This window comes from Mycteria americana, chromosome 1 (genome assembly GCF_035582795.1).
Source record: "Mycteria americana isolate JAX WOST 10 ecotype Jacksonville Zoo and Gardens chromosome 1, USCA_MyAme_1.0, whole genome shotgun sequence".
In the NCBI taxonomy this organism is placed as follows: domain Eukaryota; kingdom Metazoa; phylum Chordata; class Aves; order Ciconiiformes; family Ciconiidae; genus Mycteria; species Mycteria americana.
The window spans coordinates 1,701,086-1,721,609 of NC_134365.1; the positions used below are offsets into that span (position 1 = coordinate 1,701,086).

General features: G+C 44.7%; 1 protein-coding gene and 1 long non-coding RNA gene across 3 annotated transcripts in view; both read right to left on the bottom strand.

Moving 5' to 3' along the window:
• Positions 1-20,524, bottom strand: part of UBE2H (ubiquitin conjugating enzyme E2 H) — a 52,666-nt gene that overhangs the window by 21,068 nt on the left and 11,074 nt on the right. Inside the window, exons 2-3 of one of the 2 annotated variants that reach the window (XM_075511996.1) lie at positions 3,610-3,686; positions 2,846-2,920 (exon numbers count right to left, since the gene is read on the bottom strand). In XM_075511996.1, coding sequence (XP_075368111.1) covers positions 2,846-2,920; positions 3,610-3,686 — 152 coding nt within the window. The remainder of the gene's footprint in view (positions 1-2,845; positions 2,921-3,609; positions 3,687-20,524) is intronic. The other variant, XM_075512081.1, reaches the window with a different exon arrangement.
• LOC142414685 (uncharacterized) lies at positions 8,791-16,586 on the bottom strand. The gene is made up of 3 exons (XR_012777163.1): positions 10,719-16,586; positions 10,303-10,394; positions 8,791-10,208 (listed from the first exon to the last, which is right to left on the bottom strand). It is a non-coding gene; the product is annotated as an uncharacterized LOC142414685 (long non-coding RNA).

Consider the following 20,524-nt stretch of genomic DNA (forward strand, 5'->3'; position numbering starts at 1 on the left):
TTAAAGGAAAAGAAACTGCTGGATTCTATACTTTATACAAGTGACTTACACAGACAATTTGAACTCTGCATGTCATCACCACAGTGGGAGCTATGCAGTGCTGAGAACAGAAGGGCTGCAAACAAGCTACATGTGTGCTCTGGGATGACCTTCTGTCCATTTACGGGCTCCACCATCTCTGAAATCCTTCACTTCCCACCTCTTTACAGATCAGAGATTGCCACGGCAAATTTCTTTCCTACTAATTCCTACCCCAGAGCTCAAGCTGGTTGAGGACTGCTGGGTTAGGACACCCGTGCTCACTGGAACAGGCAGACCTGGGAGAGAACAGGATCTCGTCTCATTCACAAGCTTGTTCCACACCTAGGAACGCTCCTCGTTCAGCTGGGATGAAAGCTTGCTCTGGAGCTATCTGTAATGCCAAAACCAGCGGTATCAGGCACCACACACCGAGTCTGCCTCAGAGCAGCGGTGCGGAGATCAGGCTGGCCCAGAGGAAGGGGACGTCACTCAGCCCTGGCTGTCCAGATAAGCTGGGCTGGGGCAGCAGAAATGGGAACCAGACAAAGAAAAACAAACTTTTTCCTGCAGCTGGTTGGGAACTTCCCCGGGTCCTAGCGCTCCCCTTGGCACTTCCACTCCCCAGCTCTTTCCTCCCTACAGTAGAGCTGAGCCCTGCTTTGCTAAGCCAGCTCTTGTCTAGCTTCGACTGTTTATTCAACCTGAAACCTCAGCTGCACGCTGCTTCGCCCGGGAGGTAACCTGCGCTTCCGGCAGCCCTCACCCAACAGACGGTAAAGCAGGCCCTAGAGCAAGAGCCAGCCTTTTGGGGAGCTCAGCAAGAGAAGAGTTGGTTTTCAGCCATGCAGAGACTCGCAGGGCCAGGGAAGCATGCTAGAAGCTGCAACGAGTCCAGAATAAGACAGTCACAACACAGTGGGTATAAGCAAGCTGACGGATAGAAAGCTGCTGTACTAAAAGGAAGACAGCAAAAGCAACATTAGAAGGGACAAAGCAACTTGAGCAGAAAATAACCCCCTCCCACCCCCACCGCTCTCCCCAAATTCACAAGGAGAAAGGCCATCCTTGTGGTGTCAGTTCTGACAATACAGCTGGGCCGGCTCTGATCCCAGGCTGCCTTTTACTCCCGCCTATCCCAACCAGCACTAAACAGCCTCCAAGCCAAACCACCAAAAGATCAAAACTACCACCTTCCATGCAACTAACTGGAGCCTAAATCAACAGCACTGTGAATATACAAGAGCCTGGCCAAACATATAGCTGCACTGGCTTCACAGGCTACTGGAAAGAAAGCTTGTTTTTGCTTTAAGCCAGCAACGTTGATTTCTGATACACACAGGAAGAACACGAGGAGAGAGAAAAATAATCTTGAGTAGACTAGCACCAAAGCAATTAACAACAAGGAAACTGGGTTTTATGTTTTTTGAGAGTTGTCTGTAGTCAGCCCACATTTAAAATTGCCAACATGACAGTACCCTGATCTGCATCAGCTTGTGGCACTTGAGAAGCGGGGAGGGAAACCTGACTGGCACCAAATAACATACTGTGCATCTTGTGAACAGTCTCTAACCTAAGAGGTTTATAACAAGTTTCAGAGCCGACTCAAGAGGAAGGAGAAAAGGGTTTGCATAGCTGCAGCAATACTGCGTTGTTACTCAGCTGCGTGCACATTTCTGCGGCTCAGTTAAGGTTTCAACAGAAAAAAAGAAAGGTAAAGGATGGCGTAAAACCAGCGTCGCTCTTTCCCAAAAGGCATGGTTCACATTTGGAACTAGACAGATTATTTCTCACACCAGAGAGAGAGCGATCTGAAATAGAAGGCACTCTTAGCGTAAGAGTCTATTTTAAGAAAGCAGCCAATACTTATCAACTCCAAATCAGGATGTTGATATTGGAAGGGACCTATCTTGTCCAACCCATATAGTCAAGTTTCCACATCAGTTCTCCTCGGGCAGTTTTCTCCATTCTTTAGAGTCCTTCGGTGGCTTGAGCCACAAGCATGCCCTTCTGACAGAGAAGCGCCATGTCACTGAGTTACCAGCGCTTATTTCATAAGCCAGAATAGAGATGTTGGAACTTCATGCGTCTGCTCCAGTTTTTCAAGCAATATTGGCTATTTTATTTATAGCTTAAGCGATTGGAATAAAGTTAGGTACCAGAAGACATCCAAGTTAGATCACCGTTACCCAAGGATGAAGATAGGATGGATACAATCTAAAGAACATTTCCTTATCAAACTTCCTATTTGCTCTCGAAGGTTAAACAAGCCTGACCAGTCTAGCCAGCTGCAATTTTTCTGGTGATAGGTCCCTCCTTCTGTGTTCTTCCACATATGCATCACCTAGTCCAAGAGGACAGTGGCTTCAGCTCCTGCCTTCACTTCCATCCGCTTTTGGACAAGAGGTCCCAAAAGCTAGGTTCACCCCAAGACCGTGACCATGTACTGTGGTCTTTGCTCTCCCCACTAAATGAGTCATTTTATATAAACAGTCTCCTGCACTCACTGTGGTATCCTGCACCTTACCCACGAATGGATATATTATTAAAAAAAGCACACGGTAGAGAGACTCAGTTCATCAACACACAAACATGTGACCAAATCACATTTCCAGCTCCTAGCCCTTCAGCCAAAAGACCAAACTTCCTCTCTGCTTGGCACGTGATATCTGGAAGTCTATGATAAAAGCATTCTGCAGACTTGAAGTAAAGATCCTATGACTGCACTGAGGGTTGGTGCAACTTCACCTGCAACAATACTGCAAGCAATAACATCTCTCCTGCATAAACAGTAACGCAATTTTGACTGAAAGTGATTATTGGTTACCTATAGACGGGGATTTGAAAGGGTATTTATCAGGAAGGTCGACTCTAACTTTCCATACTCCACCTTCATATGGTGCTGCAATGAAAGAAATGCAGGTATTAGACACTTCATAACTTGGGAGAGAATAAATAGAACTACAGCATTAAGCAAAACACATCTTTGGAAGAATACTTAGCTCCATCAGGGGGTAAGATTTCATATCAAACCTCCTACGGTAAAAGCCTTTTTCCTGTGATGCCTGACAAGAAATACATGATTTTAACTGATACTGCAGAAGATCTTGACACAAAGACACAAGAGCCTTATTAAAAACAGAGACTTTGAAATAATCTACTTACCTTTAGAGATGTTACTAAATTAAGGTACACTTGAGACCTGATTTATGATCTAGTCACTAGAAAAGCCATCTTAATTACAAACTCCGCAAAAATTCAGATGACTGATGCAATACTTATGAGCCAGGTCTAGAAAAGCTAAGGATCAACAAGAGCGGTGCTTAAGGCCATAGCAGAGGGCTTCGTTGTCCAAAGGCAGTATCCAGCCCTGCTCAGCTCCAAGGGAGGTGGTTCATCGGCGTTAATGCTCACAGTTGTATTTCTCCCTGCCCTTGAGAGAGCAGCCTTCAAATACTGCTACCCTTTGATTTCTCACTCCCACTTAGATTTGCTCATCTCTTCTTCCACTCCAGAAGAATGTGTCATTTCACTGTTCCCCACCATGAGCCATTAGTTTGTTTTTATAGAAGGGCTGGGTCATATACTTACTTCCTTGTGGTCCATAAAACTTCACAACAAATTCATTGAGTCCTCCTAAGATTGTGACTTCGTGTTTGCTCTCAATACTGATACATCAAGTAAAGGAAAACATTTAATCTGGGGAACAAAACCCATTTACTCAGATCCGGGTAGCTTGCTAGAAGCCTGTCAAACCAAATAGTTTAAAACCAAACATTCAAAATATTCTACAACATGCAATTTAAGCGTCTTGACACATCTAAGTGACCACACCACCACAATGACGTTAGTAAAAGCCAATTCTACACACTGAAGAATCCCTCCCCCTGCATTGAGCAATCCTGAGATGATGCCTCCCCTCCCCTCAGAGCTGCTTAGTGTTTTCCATCTCCTTCTGCACAGCGTCAGCTCCGATTTAAGAAAAAGCCAAGTCCCTATCAGCAACGTATTTGGAAACATATTCGGGCTGTGGCGGGGAGCTAAAAATCTAGAAACAGCAACAGCTCCAAAGCCTCACCGCACACAGACACGAACCCCAGGAGCAAGGCTCGGAGGTGAGGCCAGGACTCAGAGAGACCTCTCTCCTTTCCAGCGCTCAGGAGATGAGCCACAAAGCAGAAAGTCACCCTTGCCAACCTCTCACATTAAATGTTTACTCTCCTGCCCAGATTAGAGGAGCAGAACTCGCCCCAGTCCCTGCTCTGACAAATGCGAGAGCTGATGAATTCAATTCTCCTTGGCTGCCTTCGGCGCTGTCAGACGGCCTCCCACAGCTACGATGCAAATTACGGCAATCTCATGTTAATTTGACTTGCAAGACCAAAAAACTCCACGTCTTTGGAGAGATGGCAGAAGGGCGAGATTATGAGGCCCTGTTACAGTGTGAAAAGAACAACTGTATTTCTCAACATTTAAAGGAAAGAATCAAAGCGCCAGTGCTTTGGGAAGAGGAGAATACAAACGGAAAGGCAAGAAATCTTCATTTCAAGTAAGGCTCAGTTAAGACAATTAACGGTGATGTTTCAGCACCCAAGCTTGCTGAAGAATTCTGCTATAAATCAGGGTTAATGGATTGTGAATAATATCCTACAGCAATTACCTTTAATCGATAATCTTAATATGAATTATGAGGGAAGCATCGGAAAAAAAACAGAGCAGGAGAAAAATCAAAGGTTTATTCCCACCTGAACTTCAGACTGCTTCAGCTCTGCACCACAGAGGCTGCCCCCATTTGACAGAAGGGGTCAACAGCACAGAATATCTAAGAAAAGATCCTTAACATCACAGCAGCGAGCTTGGCAGAAACGCTCAGGCTAAGAGGAACTGAAGCCAGGTTCCCTTTTACAACCAAGATTTTTCACTCTAATGCAAAAGGTTTTCTGCTTTCAAGGCACAAAATTTGCCCAGGAAGCTCTCCACTTTGCAGCAATTACACGGACCCCCTCGCACCTTCATGGCACTGAGCAACCAGGCACCCATGCGCCTGGGCACACACATACACGCTCACTTAAATATTCCTGACCCACTGGGAACATAAGTGCCTGGGAAACAAATAATTCTCAAGGAGACCCATCCCTGATCTCCCATCACGATCCATGAAGTCTGCTTAAGGTGCACCACAAACTACTTTAAGAGAAGAGGCTCCTGTATCCAGAAGCGCCAATTCAATCCCGGCAGTCTGTGTGCGCACTCGTATGCAGGAGATCCAAGTCCCATCTGCGGGGTCCGTCAGGATTTATTACAGTTCCTCAAGTACAATGACTCCCAGATTGGAAAGAGTTTTCCCACAGTGCCAGCTCCAAAAGAATTTGGACGCAATAACCTTCTTCCCCTCATTCTCATGGGGAGGGAGAAAAGTTTATAGCGGTTTGTTTTGGCTCAAGAGTTTTCTTACTTCAGCATAAGCTTCTCTGCCATACAGTTAAATGGCAAGTAGCTCACTGCACCTGGCAGTCACCCAAGAGCAGCTCACAAAGGGCAGATCGATGCCTAACTGCCCCAAGTGCAAGTGATTTCTCTGCTAAAAGCCAACGGGCATCTCTGGGAAAAGCTACATCCCTACCAGTTTGCGGAGAGTAGCTTAGCACCAAAGTATTGCAGCTTGCTTCAGACCTGATATTAAGGGACACTTGTTACCAGATCTTTTCACATCACCCAGTACCATGACAGTAAGTTTTAAATATAGGCTTGACTGAATTTAAGTTCCTTTGAAAATGTACACGCTCATCTAATGGATAACTATTCCAGGTTCAGAAATGGGCTCTTACACGAACCCGCCGTGTATGATGATGCCCCAGAGTGAAACGTTTAATACTGAAGTATGTTAACACTTACAGCAGCCTCGCGGATCAGGTTAAATACAAATGGTTTTACTTAGGCCTAAATCAAGTACCACTTAATAAAAAACAGCTCTCCCAGCCTGATCTTCAGAGCAAGCTCCTGAGCAGCTGCAGCTTATATGCTCTTCGGCTCCACAAGTTAATACCGACCATAAATTAAAGCAGAGCTTTCTGCACTCAGACTCAGTCCTAGTGTTCCCAAGTTCAAAAAACTATTAGTAAGCAATGTGGTGCCATATTTGATTATTCTCCCTGTTGTGGCAAGGACCTAAAATTCCTACAAAAAACCCCAGCAAATGAGTTACGTTCATGAAGGGGGTATGTATTGGGATGCGGATGCTGTGTTTGGAAAGAACCGCAGCGTTTATTAACATGATACAAGAGTTTGGGGACAGGCTGAAAACAAAGTGAATTTCAGCAATAAAGCCCTTATATCAACACAGGGGAAGTCTCTGGAAATGCATCAGCAGAACTGAGGAAGCTGGGGAAGCCCTCTTTCCTGGGCATGAGGTGAATTCCACATGAGCCCCCACTTTCTAACACAAGTGGGGTGAACAGTCTTCCCCTCCCCCTCTCCACCAAGTTTTCTCTAAAGGTAGAGATGTCCAGAGATCTGAAGCCTTGAAATCCCACTAACAAAATGATTGAGAGCACTAGTGGGAGAAGCGCATGGAGCAATTACAGAAAGAACACTTACACACTACAAGCTCTTTCCATCTCCAGGAAGTCTTCAGATCCATTCCCTTAGCACACGTGATCCCCAGAAAACATTTATTGCACAAGCTGGGGCTCCAGGAAGACCGGGAACCCAAGGCAGAGCTCAAGGCTTCTCCATCCCACAAAGCTGTACCAGGGAACCCTATAGCAGCACAAGGGAAAGGCACAGGGGAGCGGCAGAAGGGACTTGACACATTTGGAGGTCTGTCCCTCTGGATCACATTCCCAGAGAAAGCTCCACCATGGTTGAGGGCAATGTATCTCTGAGTAAAGAATGCAGGCTCTGACCCAACTATTTTCTCAGCTCAGACAGATTTTTTCCATAAGGCAAAAATCTTACAACCAAATCCCAAATGAATCCCATTCCAAACACGCCAGCAATTAATCAGCTGTCTCAGATCCAAGAAGAAGTTGCCAGCTTGGAGACCCACAAGATTTAAGGAACCCAGTTGCACCTAGGGCACAACGAACCCCCTCTCCTGCATTCAGAGCTAGACAGGGCCTGATGCCGAATCCTGCAGCAAGCCCAACTAGCTCCCAGGAAGGAGAAAATGTTCCAGGTCTTCAGAAAACAGAGTACAGCTTCAGGAAGCCCCAGGAAAAGAGAATCAAGAATTTGGAGCAAGATTTCCACAATTAAGGTGACCAGACTTTTCACAGCAACCCCCCGTGCACTTCTCCCCTGGTATCTACGTTCACGTCCAGGATTCCCATCCACCTCTTTCATCAGCTACTGATGTAAATCTGTGCAGAAAGCACTCCTGTGAGTGCTCAGGGCTTCAAACATGCAGTCAGCATTTATGGGGAAGACCACAAACCCCTCACCTTGTTTTAGTCTACTCTGTCTAGACGAATTCCTCTATGCTCACGCTCTGTGTCACTGCACTCTTCATTATTCAGATTTGCAGAAAGAGAATGAGCAGGTAATGGATAAAGACTTTAACGTTCTCAATTCCAGTGGTGATCCAGTGGTTCATACTGGTACGAGCAGTCTGCCTTGCTTCCACAGCAGGGCACACGGCTACACCGTGGGTATATGGGGTCAAGATTACAGAGCTACAAAACCAGCCTGTAACACATCACATGCGCTAAAATGTTTAACAAAAATACAAACAAATCCCTTTCAAGACTCTCAGCTTGCTCCTACTAGTCTAGGTGACTTATGGCCTTGCTGCTTTTATCTCCTTATAATCTCAGTATACTAATTTGACTTTGTGTCAAATATAGCCAGTGTAAAAGTCAAGAGAAAAGAGCAAAATCTGGATACAAGTCAGGTTTCTAACAGATAAGAAGTTCAAAAGCTTTACCTTAAGACCACAGAAGCTAGAAGGGAGTCCTGAGGACCTGAAGATAAATGATCTTAGTCCCAAAACCATTAAGAGAATTTTAATGACACTAAGTGTCGAAAATATTTAGACGATGATATAGAAAGCAAGCTTATTTTCAAATATCAGTTCCGAAGGGGTTGCTAGGAGAGAGACAGAAGGGAATTTTTCTGCAGCTGATTACAGACTCCCTATATAGTGCCTGAAATGTGCCAGAAGCGCAAAGGCCAACCGCGCCACGTATTAGCATTACAGTAACATCCAGAGCCCCCTATCAAGATCAAGGCTCTATTGTTCAGGGTTGAGCTCGTATGAAATTGTTTCTTCGGTCAGAATGAAAAGTGATTTAAAGCATTTTGCCTATTCTGCATTGGGACAAAAAACACACAAAACCTTTCAGATCTGGAGAGCGAGAGACTGCCCAACCATCAGTCAGAAATAGACTGGCCACTGTGGATTTGCCTGTTCCAGGGTCAAGTTCCCATTCCCTCATCCTCATGCGGGGCCACCCACCACCGCAGGGCTGGATCTCCCCTGCAGTAATAAAAAAAATTTGTTAGGATTCGAGTTCACACCCAGATCTCCCAAAATCCCAGATGAACATCGCGGCCAACAGATGGCTAGTCTGTTTGCAGGGTTGAGTGGTTTTTTTCCTGGCAAACATTTAGCCTTAAAAAAAAAATCCCTTCATTAAGTTTCTTTAAAATTAACGTAAGTTATAAGCTTGGGCAAATCAGTTTTCCAGCTAAAAATATTTCACTGAAAATATTTTTACAAGCTTAGTGACACAAGTGGCCATGAACACCCTGCCCCAAAGCAGCAGACAAAGCAGAAAGCTGGAATGCCTCAGGGAAAAATAAAAATAAAAGTTGTATATTTATCTACACGCACCTCAATATGAGTTGCAGATAGGTCGATGGTCATTACCAGAAAGCAAGTTCCTGCCTTCTAAGGATCTCTGCCATGTCTTCTCTTACTTATGGAGACTTGTCTACAGCTATCCTTCCAGGTGAAGGACCTCACCAGAGAAGACATTCTGAATTGGAGGGGAAAGCGGTAAGACCACATCTGTGTATATTTAAAAAAAAGAAATCATCCAGCTCTGCTACCTAAGCAGCTGAGAACCTATCTTTGAGGAAATAACTCACCATCTGCGTATTTTGTGACAAAGGGTGTTTTAAAAATAAGATTAATATGGTTGATTTTTTCCTTCACAAAGAGCTTTGCAGGCAGTGAGTACCACTACACCACCCATGCGATGGAAGTGCAGCCACTCCAGCTGCTTGTGGTACAGAAAGCACCGCTCTGCTTGTTCGAGGCATCAGAGGTGTGAATTCTTCTGAAGTATTTGCAAGCAGAATTTTGCAACAAAAATAGCCTCTAACATCGGGACTGATGGTTATTCATGTTTATTTTCTTACAAAGGCGAACAAGTTCCACTCTAAGAAGCACTTACACAACCTGCAGTTATCTGTAAGGAGCCCTGTGATTTAGCAGCGTTACCGGTTACACTGACGCACGGGCAGCAAAAGGGCAAGTTCAGCTCAGTCGCCTCCCTGCCTCCAAGCTGTCGTAGCTTGCCTTCCCTCCTCTAAACTCCCTGCCTTTACCTGATACAGGTTACCCGAGGTGCCAGTTGCACACGTGAAACCACAGCCGGCACCAGGACTTTGATGCTTTAAGCATCAGGAATATTTATTCTTATTTTCCCCAAGTAAAAGTCCCTGTCCTTTACTCACATTTAACTTTCTTCACACTTCTCTGTCTGTCCCTACAGCACACCAGAAGAAAGGACACTTAGTCAGAAGTGAAAAAGGGTATAAAGAAAAAAGAACCTCTTGTGATTTCTTTGAGCAGCAAGAGGCAGCACTTTCTAGTCACCTAGTTTGTTGCGAAATCCTCGAGAACTCCAGGCTAAACCCATTCAGATTATTAAAATCCATTGTTTTTCCCCCAAGCTAGTTATTCTCGTTGCCACAGGGCACTGCTCACAGTTTCCAGCTTCAAACAAAGGGGTTTTCTAGCCCCAGAAATAGGTTCGCTATTTGCCAAGGATATTACGTTGCACAATTTCTGGTGTTGGTATCCACGGCCTCACGGTCTGCACCAGCCCCAAGAAGGGAAGACGCCACTGGGGCAATCTGCAGTTTATCTTCACGTACCTGGGGCAAACCTCGGTCTTCCTTCATCTGAATTGGGACTGCCCAGGAACACCACAGCTTTGAAAGACACAAAACTCACTTAAATCCTACAGCATAAAGAAGGAGGACAGCAAGTCACTTGTGGGCAGTTGTGGAAAGCTCTGAAGACAACCAGTTTTCCCATCCCTCCACCCTCCTTACCGCTGCGACAACTGAACTGGGGACAGCATTACACAGAAGTGGTTTCACTCATTGCAACATGACAGCCGGTTACGATTGCAGCCGAAAATGCTCTGGAAGTGAGGGAATAGCGAATGAATAACTGAACAGCAACCTGCGCTTGGTTGCTGAGTTTTTATTTTACTGCACACAAGCGTTTTCTTGTTAGAAATGCAGTTTTGCTTGGAAAAAAAAAAAAACACCTTACTCACCACTTCTCTACTAGATTTCAACAGAGATGAGAAATCACACAAGAGCGAGCATTCTTAAGTTATTTTGCACACACCCTTCACAATTTCACATGAAGGATAGCGAATTTCCCCAAGATAAACACCCTAGTCACCAGCATCCCCATCAAAAGGCACCTTCCAAGCGCAGCCACGTGTACTGAAAGGTACCTCGCGAGTGCGATCGGGGTTTCGGGGAGAAGGAACTGCTGCTCTAGCAAGCCCTCCAGTCTGGCTTGCTTTCTTTGGCACTCCTGATGATTTACATCTGGCCGCTCTCCACTGAACTTTGTGCCAAGAAACTGGAGTAATAAGGAAGAGGTAGAAGGAAAGCCAGCTTTCCCCAGAAGACACTTTGCATACGAGTTGCCTGCTATGAACCAATTAGAAGCTAAGTCAGCATTTTTCCTACAGAGAGGATACTCCAGGCTTCAAACCTGGTCTTCCCTCACCAGAAGTGAAGGGAACCACCACAAGAAGACAACAAGGTACATCTCATACCATGCTGGATTGAGTAATACTGCTCTTTTCCTTCAGGAAACAAATTAATTCATTGCCCTCCCCAACTCTGTGCTGTTCCCTTGAAAAGTTTCAACTTGTTTAGAAGAAGAGATAGCAGATAGATACGTATTTTTTTGCCGTAGAGAAAACAGATTGGAATAAACTTGTTTAAAACTGTGTTCTCAAGCTTCCACTGGATGGGTCAACATTTAATTGCGGCAGTGGCACCAAGAGCTCCCTCACAATCAAATTAGACGGGAACACAATCAGTGTCATTTTAACAGTAGATAATGAGCGCCGCAGCCAAACACCAGTTTTGCGGTGCTGATTACTGTGCGATTCATTTGCATTTACAGACAAGGAAGAACACAACATGTACAAGCATCAGGCCCTCATTTTACTAGGTATCGTTAGCCAAGCGCAATTCAGGATGAGAACATGTATAGGCCCAGGGTGACATCTTCTGACTTGCACCGCAGCGGAGCTTTGCTTGCAAGATGACTGTGTTTCGGTGCTACGTGTGGCGCTGGTTGGTCCCAAGAGCAGCATGTTGGACAGAAATGGCTTGAAACCACTTAAAACTGTGACCTGCACGAGGGTTGCTGAGGTGCTGCTCGAGAAAGGCGGGGAGATGCATTAGTCAAAGTAAGAAGAAGCTGGCACACAAGATTTTTAAATGTGAAAGGAAGGGACTGGACTTGATGAAAGGGAGTCGGAATGAAGTTGTGATCACTACAGCTTAACTGATGTTCCCGTGCATGACCATAACGCAACATAGCCTTGCCTACCAAGAGAATTTAAGTGCAATTAGTCTGTAATGATAAGCAACTGTCAATTAGCAAACTCCTTAAATGGATCCTAGCTAGAGATGACTGCACAGTTTGAGAAAGGCATTCTGCCAGAAAGGACTATCAAGGAAGACAACGTATGGAGCCACGACACAGGACCATAAGGCCCTGGGCTTCTCTGGGATAACCGGAGAGGCAAAAAGGTACCGACGATACGATTGCACTGGTCTCTGACCCAATGCTTGAGCCTTCCAGAAGAGTTCAATACAAGCTGCTCACCTTGTGTGAACAAGGCGGAAATAATTGGGAACGTTGCACCCTCAGCCAGCCACCGAGCCAGAAGCCACAGGATTCACTACGCTGACATTCAAAGTCAGTCATGGGGGAAACCAGAGTCAGATCCAGAAGCATCGAAGACGACAGCAGTAGTAGTTTACGTGGTCATACATCTGTGTCTAAGCTAAACCACTAGATATAATATTTGCATTGCTACAGCTTCCATCAAGAGAAGTTTGTTACCATGGTGATTGTACATAGTGGTGGGAACAGAGTATTTAGTGTACGAATAATAAACTTCTCAAACAAGCGAGAAATTTCAAATGCGTTTTAAGTGAAATACCAGAAGGAGAAGATACAATCATTTATTTTTCCAGTTGTGTTCGTTACAGTTGATTTCCTCTTCGTGAGGATTCAAGAAGTGCCAAAATGCTTCTGAAAGAGAAACCGTGGTTGTAAAACCACAGAATTGAGAGCGTGACCCCAAACGTGTGCTAGACCTGACACCAAGCCTAAGATTTAACTGCGTTTTGGGGGCTGTGCCCCATCACACGTTTTACAAGAATGTACCAGGTCTGTTAAAAGCAAAATGTTTTTCACGTGTTTGCGCAGCTGGAATACTTTGCTAATTTAGACTTCCCGAAGATATGTATTATTTTAAGATGTGGCCTTTTCCCTCAAGTGAAGTTTGTTTTAGGTTTCCGTAGACTTTACTGAAATACTTTTTTACTCCAAGAAACCTACACAGTCATTTAGAAACTGCAAGCATGTCGAGCCACCTCAGCAACAGCGACATAAAACCCCAAATGTACAACCAACCATCTCCTCAGGCTGTAAAGCCCTTGGGACATGCCATGTTTGTAGTCAAAGCAGACAGATGCAGAGGAGGTCAGCAGCTGAGCTTTGGCAAGAGTTTTTATTTAGGAAAAAAAAAATCTAGAAGTATCTCAAGTTCTTGATTTTGAACAAAGTTTAAAGAGGGGAAGGAGAAAGTGTCAAAGCAAATATTTTCATTCTGGTAAATTCAGAGTTATATTCTGTTGAACATGAGCTTAATTTTAAGATGCTTTGGCACAGAGCAGTTACTAGTTCTGGAACGAGAGTCCCCATCCTCTTTGCTCCCCTTTACCAGGATCTTTTCTTGCCTGCACGGGATGCTGAATTGGGCCACAGAGACTCACCGAGGGGATGCTGACACGCTGCATCGGCTTGAGCTACATCATAACACTGAATTGAGAAAGTGTTAAATATGGGAATCCTGAGAATTGTTTTAATAAACACTTCACACCAGGATGTCTCTTCAACAAAAATCCTGAAGTCTTCTCTAAAAGAAGCTTTGCACAAACAAACTCAAGCTTGAACTATTAAAACATTGAGGGGGGAGTAAACATTTAAAGTCCTGTCTAGGATCCCACTCCCTTGGAATCAGCATAACATATCACGACAGCTCTCCACGGCCTGCCAGGAACATCATTCAGTGGGATTTTTCCTTTTTTTTTGTGTACAGGCACACCAGAGGTGAGACCCACCAGGAAGTGCTGGTTTAGCGCAAAAACCCTGGCAACACACCAAGAACTGGTCCACGTGATAAGAATATGTGATGAGAGCAAGATGGTTAGTTGCTCGGGCTGCCTTTCTAACAAGTACAAAAGGGTTGGCAACATGACTGGGAAGATAGCTGTGGGGCACCTACTTAGATGTATTGCCTCCGCTTGCTTTAAAACCCAATCTATGGAAGAGGCTTGCTTTGCTGACCTTTGCTATAAACCTAATGGAGCCGACAGCTGGAGCAGAGTATCTGAAACATCAGAGCAGAAACAAAAGACAGAGCTGCTCCATAAGCACCTCTTACACCAAGGATACTGAGCTATCTACAGCGTAGCATTGTTTTGCAGAGTTCCTTCCAACCCCACACCGGCAGATGTGAGAGTACATGGAAATACTTAAGGATGTATTTCTTGCTTACTGAGGTCACACCTGCACTGGGCTTTTTTAAAGGATTTTGTAAACTGTAGTCTTCAGAATTGAGACAGCAATAACTATTTGAAACGCCAGCTAGAGCAAGCTGTGCTCAAACTGTAAATAAGACTCGGAGCCCAGAGCAAGCGTTGAAGTGGACAGTGCCAGCAAAAATTAAGCAGCACTGGTCCTCACAAAGCTTCTTCAATTTTAAGCATTCAACAACAATTAATGTTCTGAGCTTATGTGCTTAATATCAAAAATCCTAGTAGTGAACCACCACCTATCTGTTTTCTGTACCAGCCAGAACAGCAATAAGGTCTCTCAAAGACATTTTGGAAATTATTTCTCCCTCTGAAGAACAGGGCACAACTGGTATTTGTTTGTTACAGAATACTTTGCTACTTGAGCCAGAAGCTCCAACATTTCTGAGCCTTCCCAGAAGAGGGTTGTTGTCTTGCCAGTCCTCAAAGAAACAAGCTTTAAAACAAATCTCAGAAACCACTGGTATTCCTATAGCATGAGTGTAGGAAACAAAAGCAAGCTAAATTTGAAAATTAAGCTAGAAATTAGAACAATTCCCTTGACCTCAAGTAACGCTGGGGAAAAGTCATTGTGTGGCTTCAATCCAGATTTCCCAACACCTGTAACAGCCCAATTTGAAGTAACACATGATGCTCTACCAGATACAGGTCTTTGTTTCAGGGTGGATCATACCCCGAGGCACCTGTGGATTTCTGTTCCTTTCAAACCACTTTATTAGAAATATTTTTTTTCAAGAAAAAGTTAAATTCTGTTCTTCTGCTGATTCTCAGGTTCAACAGACAACTCCCAGACCGGCTTGCTAGTGGGTGGAAAATCATCAGGATGAACATCGCCCTTGGGGCTGTCTATCTCTTGCCTATGCAAAGGAGCTTACACCCATACGGCCATTAACAAGTCTGTGGATACAGCACCCACACCTTGTAAGGGCACATCTGAAAATGGTGATGGGGAACCTAAGGGCAGTATGCCTTTTATAGACCGCTTGCAAAACCACGAGGATCAGATTTGTCCTCTTCTCTGTGCTACAGCAAGGAGTCCTGACAGAGCCTGCCAGAACTTCTAGAGGGATCAGATCTGCTTCTCCCCTCCTCGGTCTTGTTAAAAGGTATCTCAGGAGCGACATTTTACAGAACAGCTCAGGCAGGATTTTACATGCAATGTTGGGGTTTATTGTTTTTTTGTTGTTGTTGTTGTTTTTTTTTTTTTTTTAAACCCAAACAAATGACCTGAAGGACAGAGCAAGAGATTACTTTACTCCCTATCTGAATCACAGAACTGGTGAAGTTATGACAGCCACGACCACAGTTTCCAACACAGACCATACACTGTTTTCTCTCAAACCAAAGCAGGAAAAAAAAAAGTGATTTAGGAACAAGCACCTTTCAGACCTCGGTTACATACAGCAGCTGAAGCTTATACACACTGTTTTCCTTCTTTCTAAGTCACCTGCAATATAAATTGAAAACACCAAACAGCCACACATACCAGGAAACTGCAGTTCAGTTTTGCTAAAAGAAAAGCTGTAGGAGCTTCCTGCATGCCACGGTTTTGTACATAAATACCTACAACAATCCAATACACCACTGTCATTGCTATTAAATCAATTATCCCCTTTATTCTTACTATGGAATGAGAGCAATGGGGCACTGTAGCCTATTCAGTGCTTCCTCAGTAGATCCCATAAATAGATCCAATGTCCCAGTGCTGGCTGTAAACAGACAAGACGCGCAAGGCAAGTGATTTTGCCTCAGCTTTATTTTGTTCAGTCCATTTGGCCATCTGTATTTAAAGGTTTAGTTTATAAAGATGGGTCTATCACTCAGCTTTCTATCTCCTCCAAGTCAGGTCGGCTTCTGCTGTACCTATCAGTCTCGAGAAAATACCGACAGACACACATTTCCAAGGTTAGGTAGAGGGCCATTTCCCATCCATCAAGCCACTAACTCTAACCGCAAACATGGCATGGCTTTGTCAGTTAATCACCAAGCCATCTGTAAAAAGTTAACTTCTTTATCAGCCCTGGAAATTTAAGAAATCAGGCCGGTGCTGCTGTTAATCTCAGCAATTCCTCTTGCATCCAGTTCCTACCATCAGCTTTTGCACCAAGAAGTTAAATACTCGCCTGCTAACAAGTACTTTTAAAAGTCTCAAGCGCTTCCGAGGGGTTTTGGGCCTTTCCCAAAGGATTAACTGCACAGGATTTTCCTGAAGGTTAAGGTATAAAGATACATTGTGTTCGAGAGGAAGACATGAAAGAGCCATACTTGGAGACTAACAATGATCCCCACACGAGCTTCCTCGTGCAACGGAAAAGCAAGCTTTAGGGACGCGGCAGAAAGGTTGCCAAGGAAGGAGCCTAACAAAGCGTTTGGGGCTTTGTTTGTAGATGTGAATGCACCAGCAGGCCTGAGCTCGCCAGCCATCGACAAAACCGCGGCGAGGCAAGAGCCGGGGTGGCACCGGTGCCCAGAACGGAGGGTGCCCTCACCCTGGGACACCCGCCATGCTGCATTCAGTCATGTCAAATACCTTCTTTTTTTTTTTTTTTTTAAACAGTTTCCAGGCTTTGAAGACTGGACCTTCACTCAGCAGCTGCATCAGATGCAAAAGCAAGTCGTCCAGGCTATTTCTCAAGTGCTGCGGCTTTCCCTGGCTACACGACTAAGCCTCTGCACACAAATGTCCAATCTCACCACGTCGTGGGAAGGCCCCGGGTTCATTAAAGCCGCTCTGGCACAAGCAACACCACTACAATCGGAGGAAGGGAAAAAGGTAGGTTTTTTTATAACATGACCAGCAGAACAGCAGAGGGTGTTGCTAAAACACAGGAACACATAGTCCTCGTGGCTGTGGCCAGGCAGTTTCCTCTGAAAGCACCTCTGAGCCGTACAGACGGAAGGGCTGGAGAGAGACTGGGAAGTTTCCCTGGAAGGGTTTGGAAGGTGCTCTCACAGCTGGCCATTTTAAAGCTCTTCGAAGCAAAGCTTCCTACCCAGCAGAAGCACCAAATCCACTTGGAGAGGGGGACAGGAGAGAGGAGCCAGTTTGCACTTGCTGGAGTCAGGATCGCCTCATCACCCAGCCCTTCTGCTTCTGATCCAAGAGCTTGTTCTAGCACATCTGCTCAGGCTTAATTATCCCCCTTCCCTCTCAACTCCCTAACGAGAGGCACATCAGTTATCTGAAGACAGAGCCCAAGGGGAGTTTTACAAATTACCCATGCCAGTTTACGTCCACCTATTTCTGATAGCCGCAGGAAGAACACTTGCCTCAAGGTTTCCTACAGGAATAACAATACCTGAAGTTTGTTATGCAGATCAAAAAAAAGAACATCAATCTAAAACTGAACTTCGAAATGGAGTTTTGCATACGTCACCATAATACAAGCCACACTATCAATATAAATGCTATTGTTAGACCACCGCTATTCCCAGCTTTTATACTGTGTTATTGAGCTTTGGAGAGCGAAGGCAGTGCTTTCTTATAATTAGTTAAATTCAGCTGAAACAGAAGATTCCTTGACATCATCTGTTTGGATCACCATTATAGAAGGGACAAAGGAACACTACTGCAACTGCACTAAAAACTAATTAACACAGTTTAGTCATTAGCAGGTGCAGCTGCCTGAAAAGTGGGATTTTGTCACTGAGTTTGAAGTATCTCCTCCTTCAGAGATGAGCTGAAAAAAACCCCCAAAGCTTACACCACCACAGAACAAAAAGCCTAGAGCTGACCTCTGCCAGATGCTCTGAATTACAGGTGACCTCCGGCAGACCCAGCAAGAGTTTCAAAGACAGACATTTATCACAGCCTTCTTTAATAAATCAGAATTAAGCAGACTCGACACACTTTAAGCCATTTTGGATGACAATATTACTAATCCACAGAAAACCCCCAATTAACCAGTGTGCTACTACAAATCAACAGAATCCCGAAACAACTGAGGAAGTTAAAACAAAGGACAGCTTGGAACCGCAGAACCAGCGCACTGCTCCCAGCAGCCTTGAAATTTTCCCTCATACTGTCAAGAGTGACTTATTTTCCCCCCTCTTTACTCATCTCTGCCATCTTGACAATTTTAGGAGATGTGGAGCTTGAAAGAAAGGAGGTGGGAACATTCTCTACTGGAGATGTATTTTAAGGTTAATGGGAAAAGCGCTTCCCCCTTTGCTCCAAGTGCGAGCCGTTCCCATCCCCAAAACAGTGCAGATCTCCGGCAGCAACCAGAGTTCACCAGTCCACAGCTTTTGGGCTGCAGAGGCAGCCAACTGATACACAGGCAACCAAGAACTGGACAGGCTTCTCCTCTTGGCCACCTGGAACCACTGTCAACCCTACATGGGACTCAAGCCTGTCATCTGCGGGGTGAGAAGCTCCATATCCTATTACTAGCTCAGCAAACTGCCTGTGGTCTTCCCTACAACTCCATCTCCACTTCACATGGTGTTATTCGGGAACTTTGCAAACAAACCTCAGTGGTGTCCCTGCTCTGTGTGATTAAAAAGCAAAAGCAGACAGATTTAATCCCTCGTCTTCAGCAGATATATGACTGGTTGCAGGGCACAGCCCAAACAGACAGCTCAGAAATAAGGACCGGGCAGGAGGTTGGATACAAAGCCTCACACTTCTGGCTCATATGCTAAATTTAGTCCAGTCTGGTAATGACCTAAAAACAGTTGATGTGGGTTTCTGTGACGCGTGTGGCAGCCTGGTCAGCTGCATTCAGTTCCTAAGAGAAGAACGTGCACACTGCAAAGTCCTGACGCCATTCAGGTAACCTAGGGAGAACCGAATGGTGAAAAGTAGCTATCAATTCACACCTATGTACAGCTTTGAGCCAAGCGGTTTCAGTTTCTGATCCATCCTATATCTTGCTGAAGAATTACAGGAACATTCCCCCCCACCACGTGTTTTACGTGCTCTTGACCATAATTTTTCTGTATTAAGGAAAACAAGCAAGAGAAAACTAACACCAGCGACAAGGCACACCTATTAGCAGACGCAAGTAACTTGCCAGCTCAGGACCTTCTTTCCTTTAAGGGGCTTTTCTGCTGTTTGAAGTGCCTTGTAAAGGAGAGTAAAAGCCTTCAACATCATAGCACCATACACCTGATTATGCAGCCTTTCCCTCGGTGCTCAGCAACAGATCCCCAGCTGCTATGTGAAATAAACCAAAACCTACAGAGTATTATGAAGTTCACTTATCTTAAGACTCGCTTCTTGTGCCTTCCAAGTCTGCAGAAAACTGGCGAGAGCATGTTGCACACAGGATATCCTGAAGCGTCCTAATTACGCTGAACTTCAGGTAGCAGCGAAGAAACCTGTGACTTTGGAAGCCGCCAAAAGGCACAGAGGACAATTTAAGGACTCACTTGCTACTGAGCTGGACATCTTCTGAGACTCTTGAAAAAAACCACACTAATGCAACTCCTGACCCTGAAGAATCCCATTGCACCCCAGCCACACCGAGCAGGAAGCCCTTGCAAACAGATAAACTGAAGTCCAAAAAAAGGAAACTACATCAAATGCAATATTCATCAGCAGACAACTAAAATTTTTGGCTCTAACAAGACAGAGATGCTGGTTCAGACTCAAATTAGCCAGTTATAACTTCAGCTGTTCTCATACACGATCCCTACTTAACACAACCAGCTCCAGAGAAAAACTAATGGAGGAAAACAGTTCGTAAGGCCCTGAAGCCACATGTGCAACATTGAGAAGAGGCACCTGGGCTCTCTCGAAGCACTTTTGCATGACAGCCTCAAATCGCCTTCACTAGAACCCCCACAAAACATATTTCTTGCTATGACTAAACAGGCGTAACAGGCAAATCTTCTTTGCTTAACCCTGAACCTTTTTCCGACGCATCACACTGAAGTGACGAAAGATTTTTTTTCTTTTTCCAGAGAACTGACATTTAAAAAGCTACAGCAGGTCAGTGTGAAGGGATAAATTTTCAGCAAGTAGAAGTCACCATAAAGGTGAGGCAAGGGACCGCACCTGAGGATCTGCACAAACTGACATGTGTCTGCAGGAACCGATGCGAAGCAACTCAGGGAGAGGAGCTCCCGCATTGGCATTTGATCGCTCCAAATCCTAATGCAAGAATCTAATTCTCTAGCTTCAACGTATGTCGAGAATCAAACACACCCCTCTCCTAAACAATCTATACTCTAAGTCTGTAAAATTGAGTTTAGCAACAGAGGATGGGCAGATGGTTTAATTGTCCAGTGGTCAATAAGCTTTGCAGGACTGAACATCAAGTTCATTTCAGTGGGTCAGCAAATTTTCTTATTTCTTTCAGAGCATATGCACATTTGTGGCATGCTTTTAAATGCAAAATAGTGCCTTCTCATGGATGCAAGGGCTTAACATTATGAGTACATTATTACTAATCATTTCAATTTT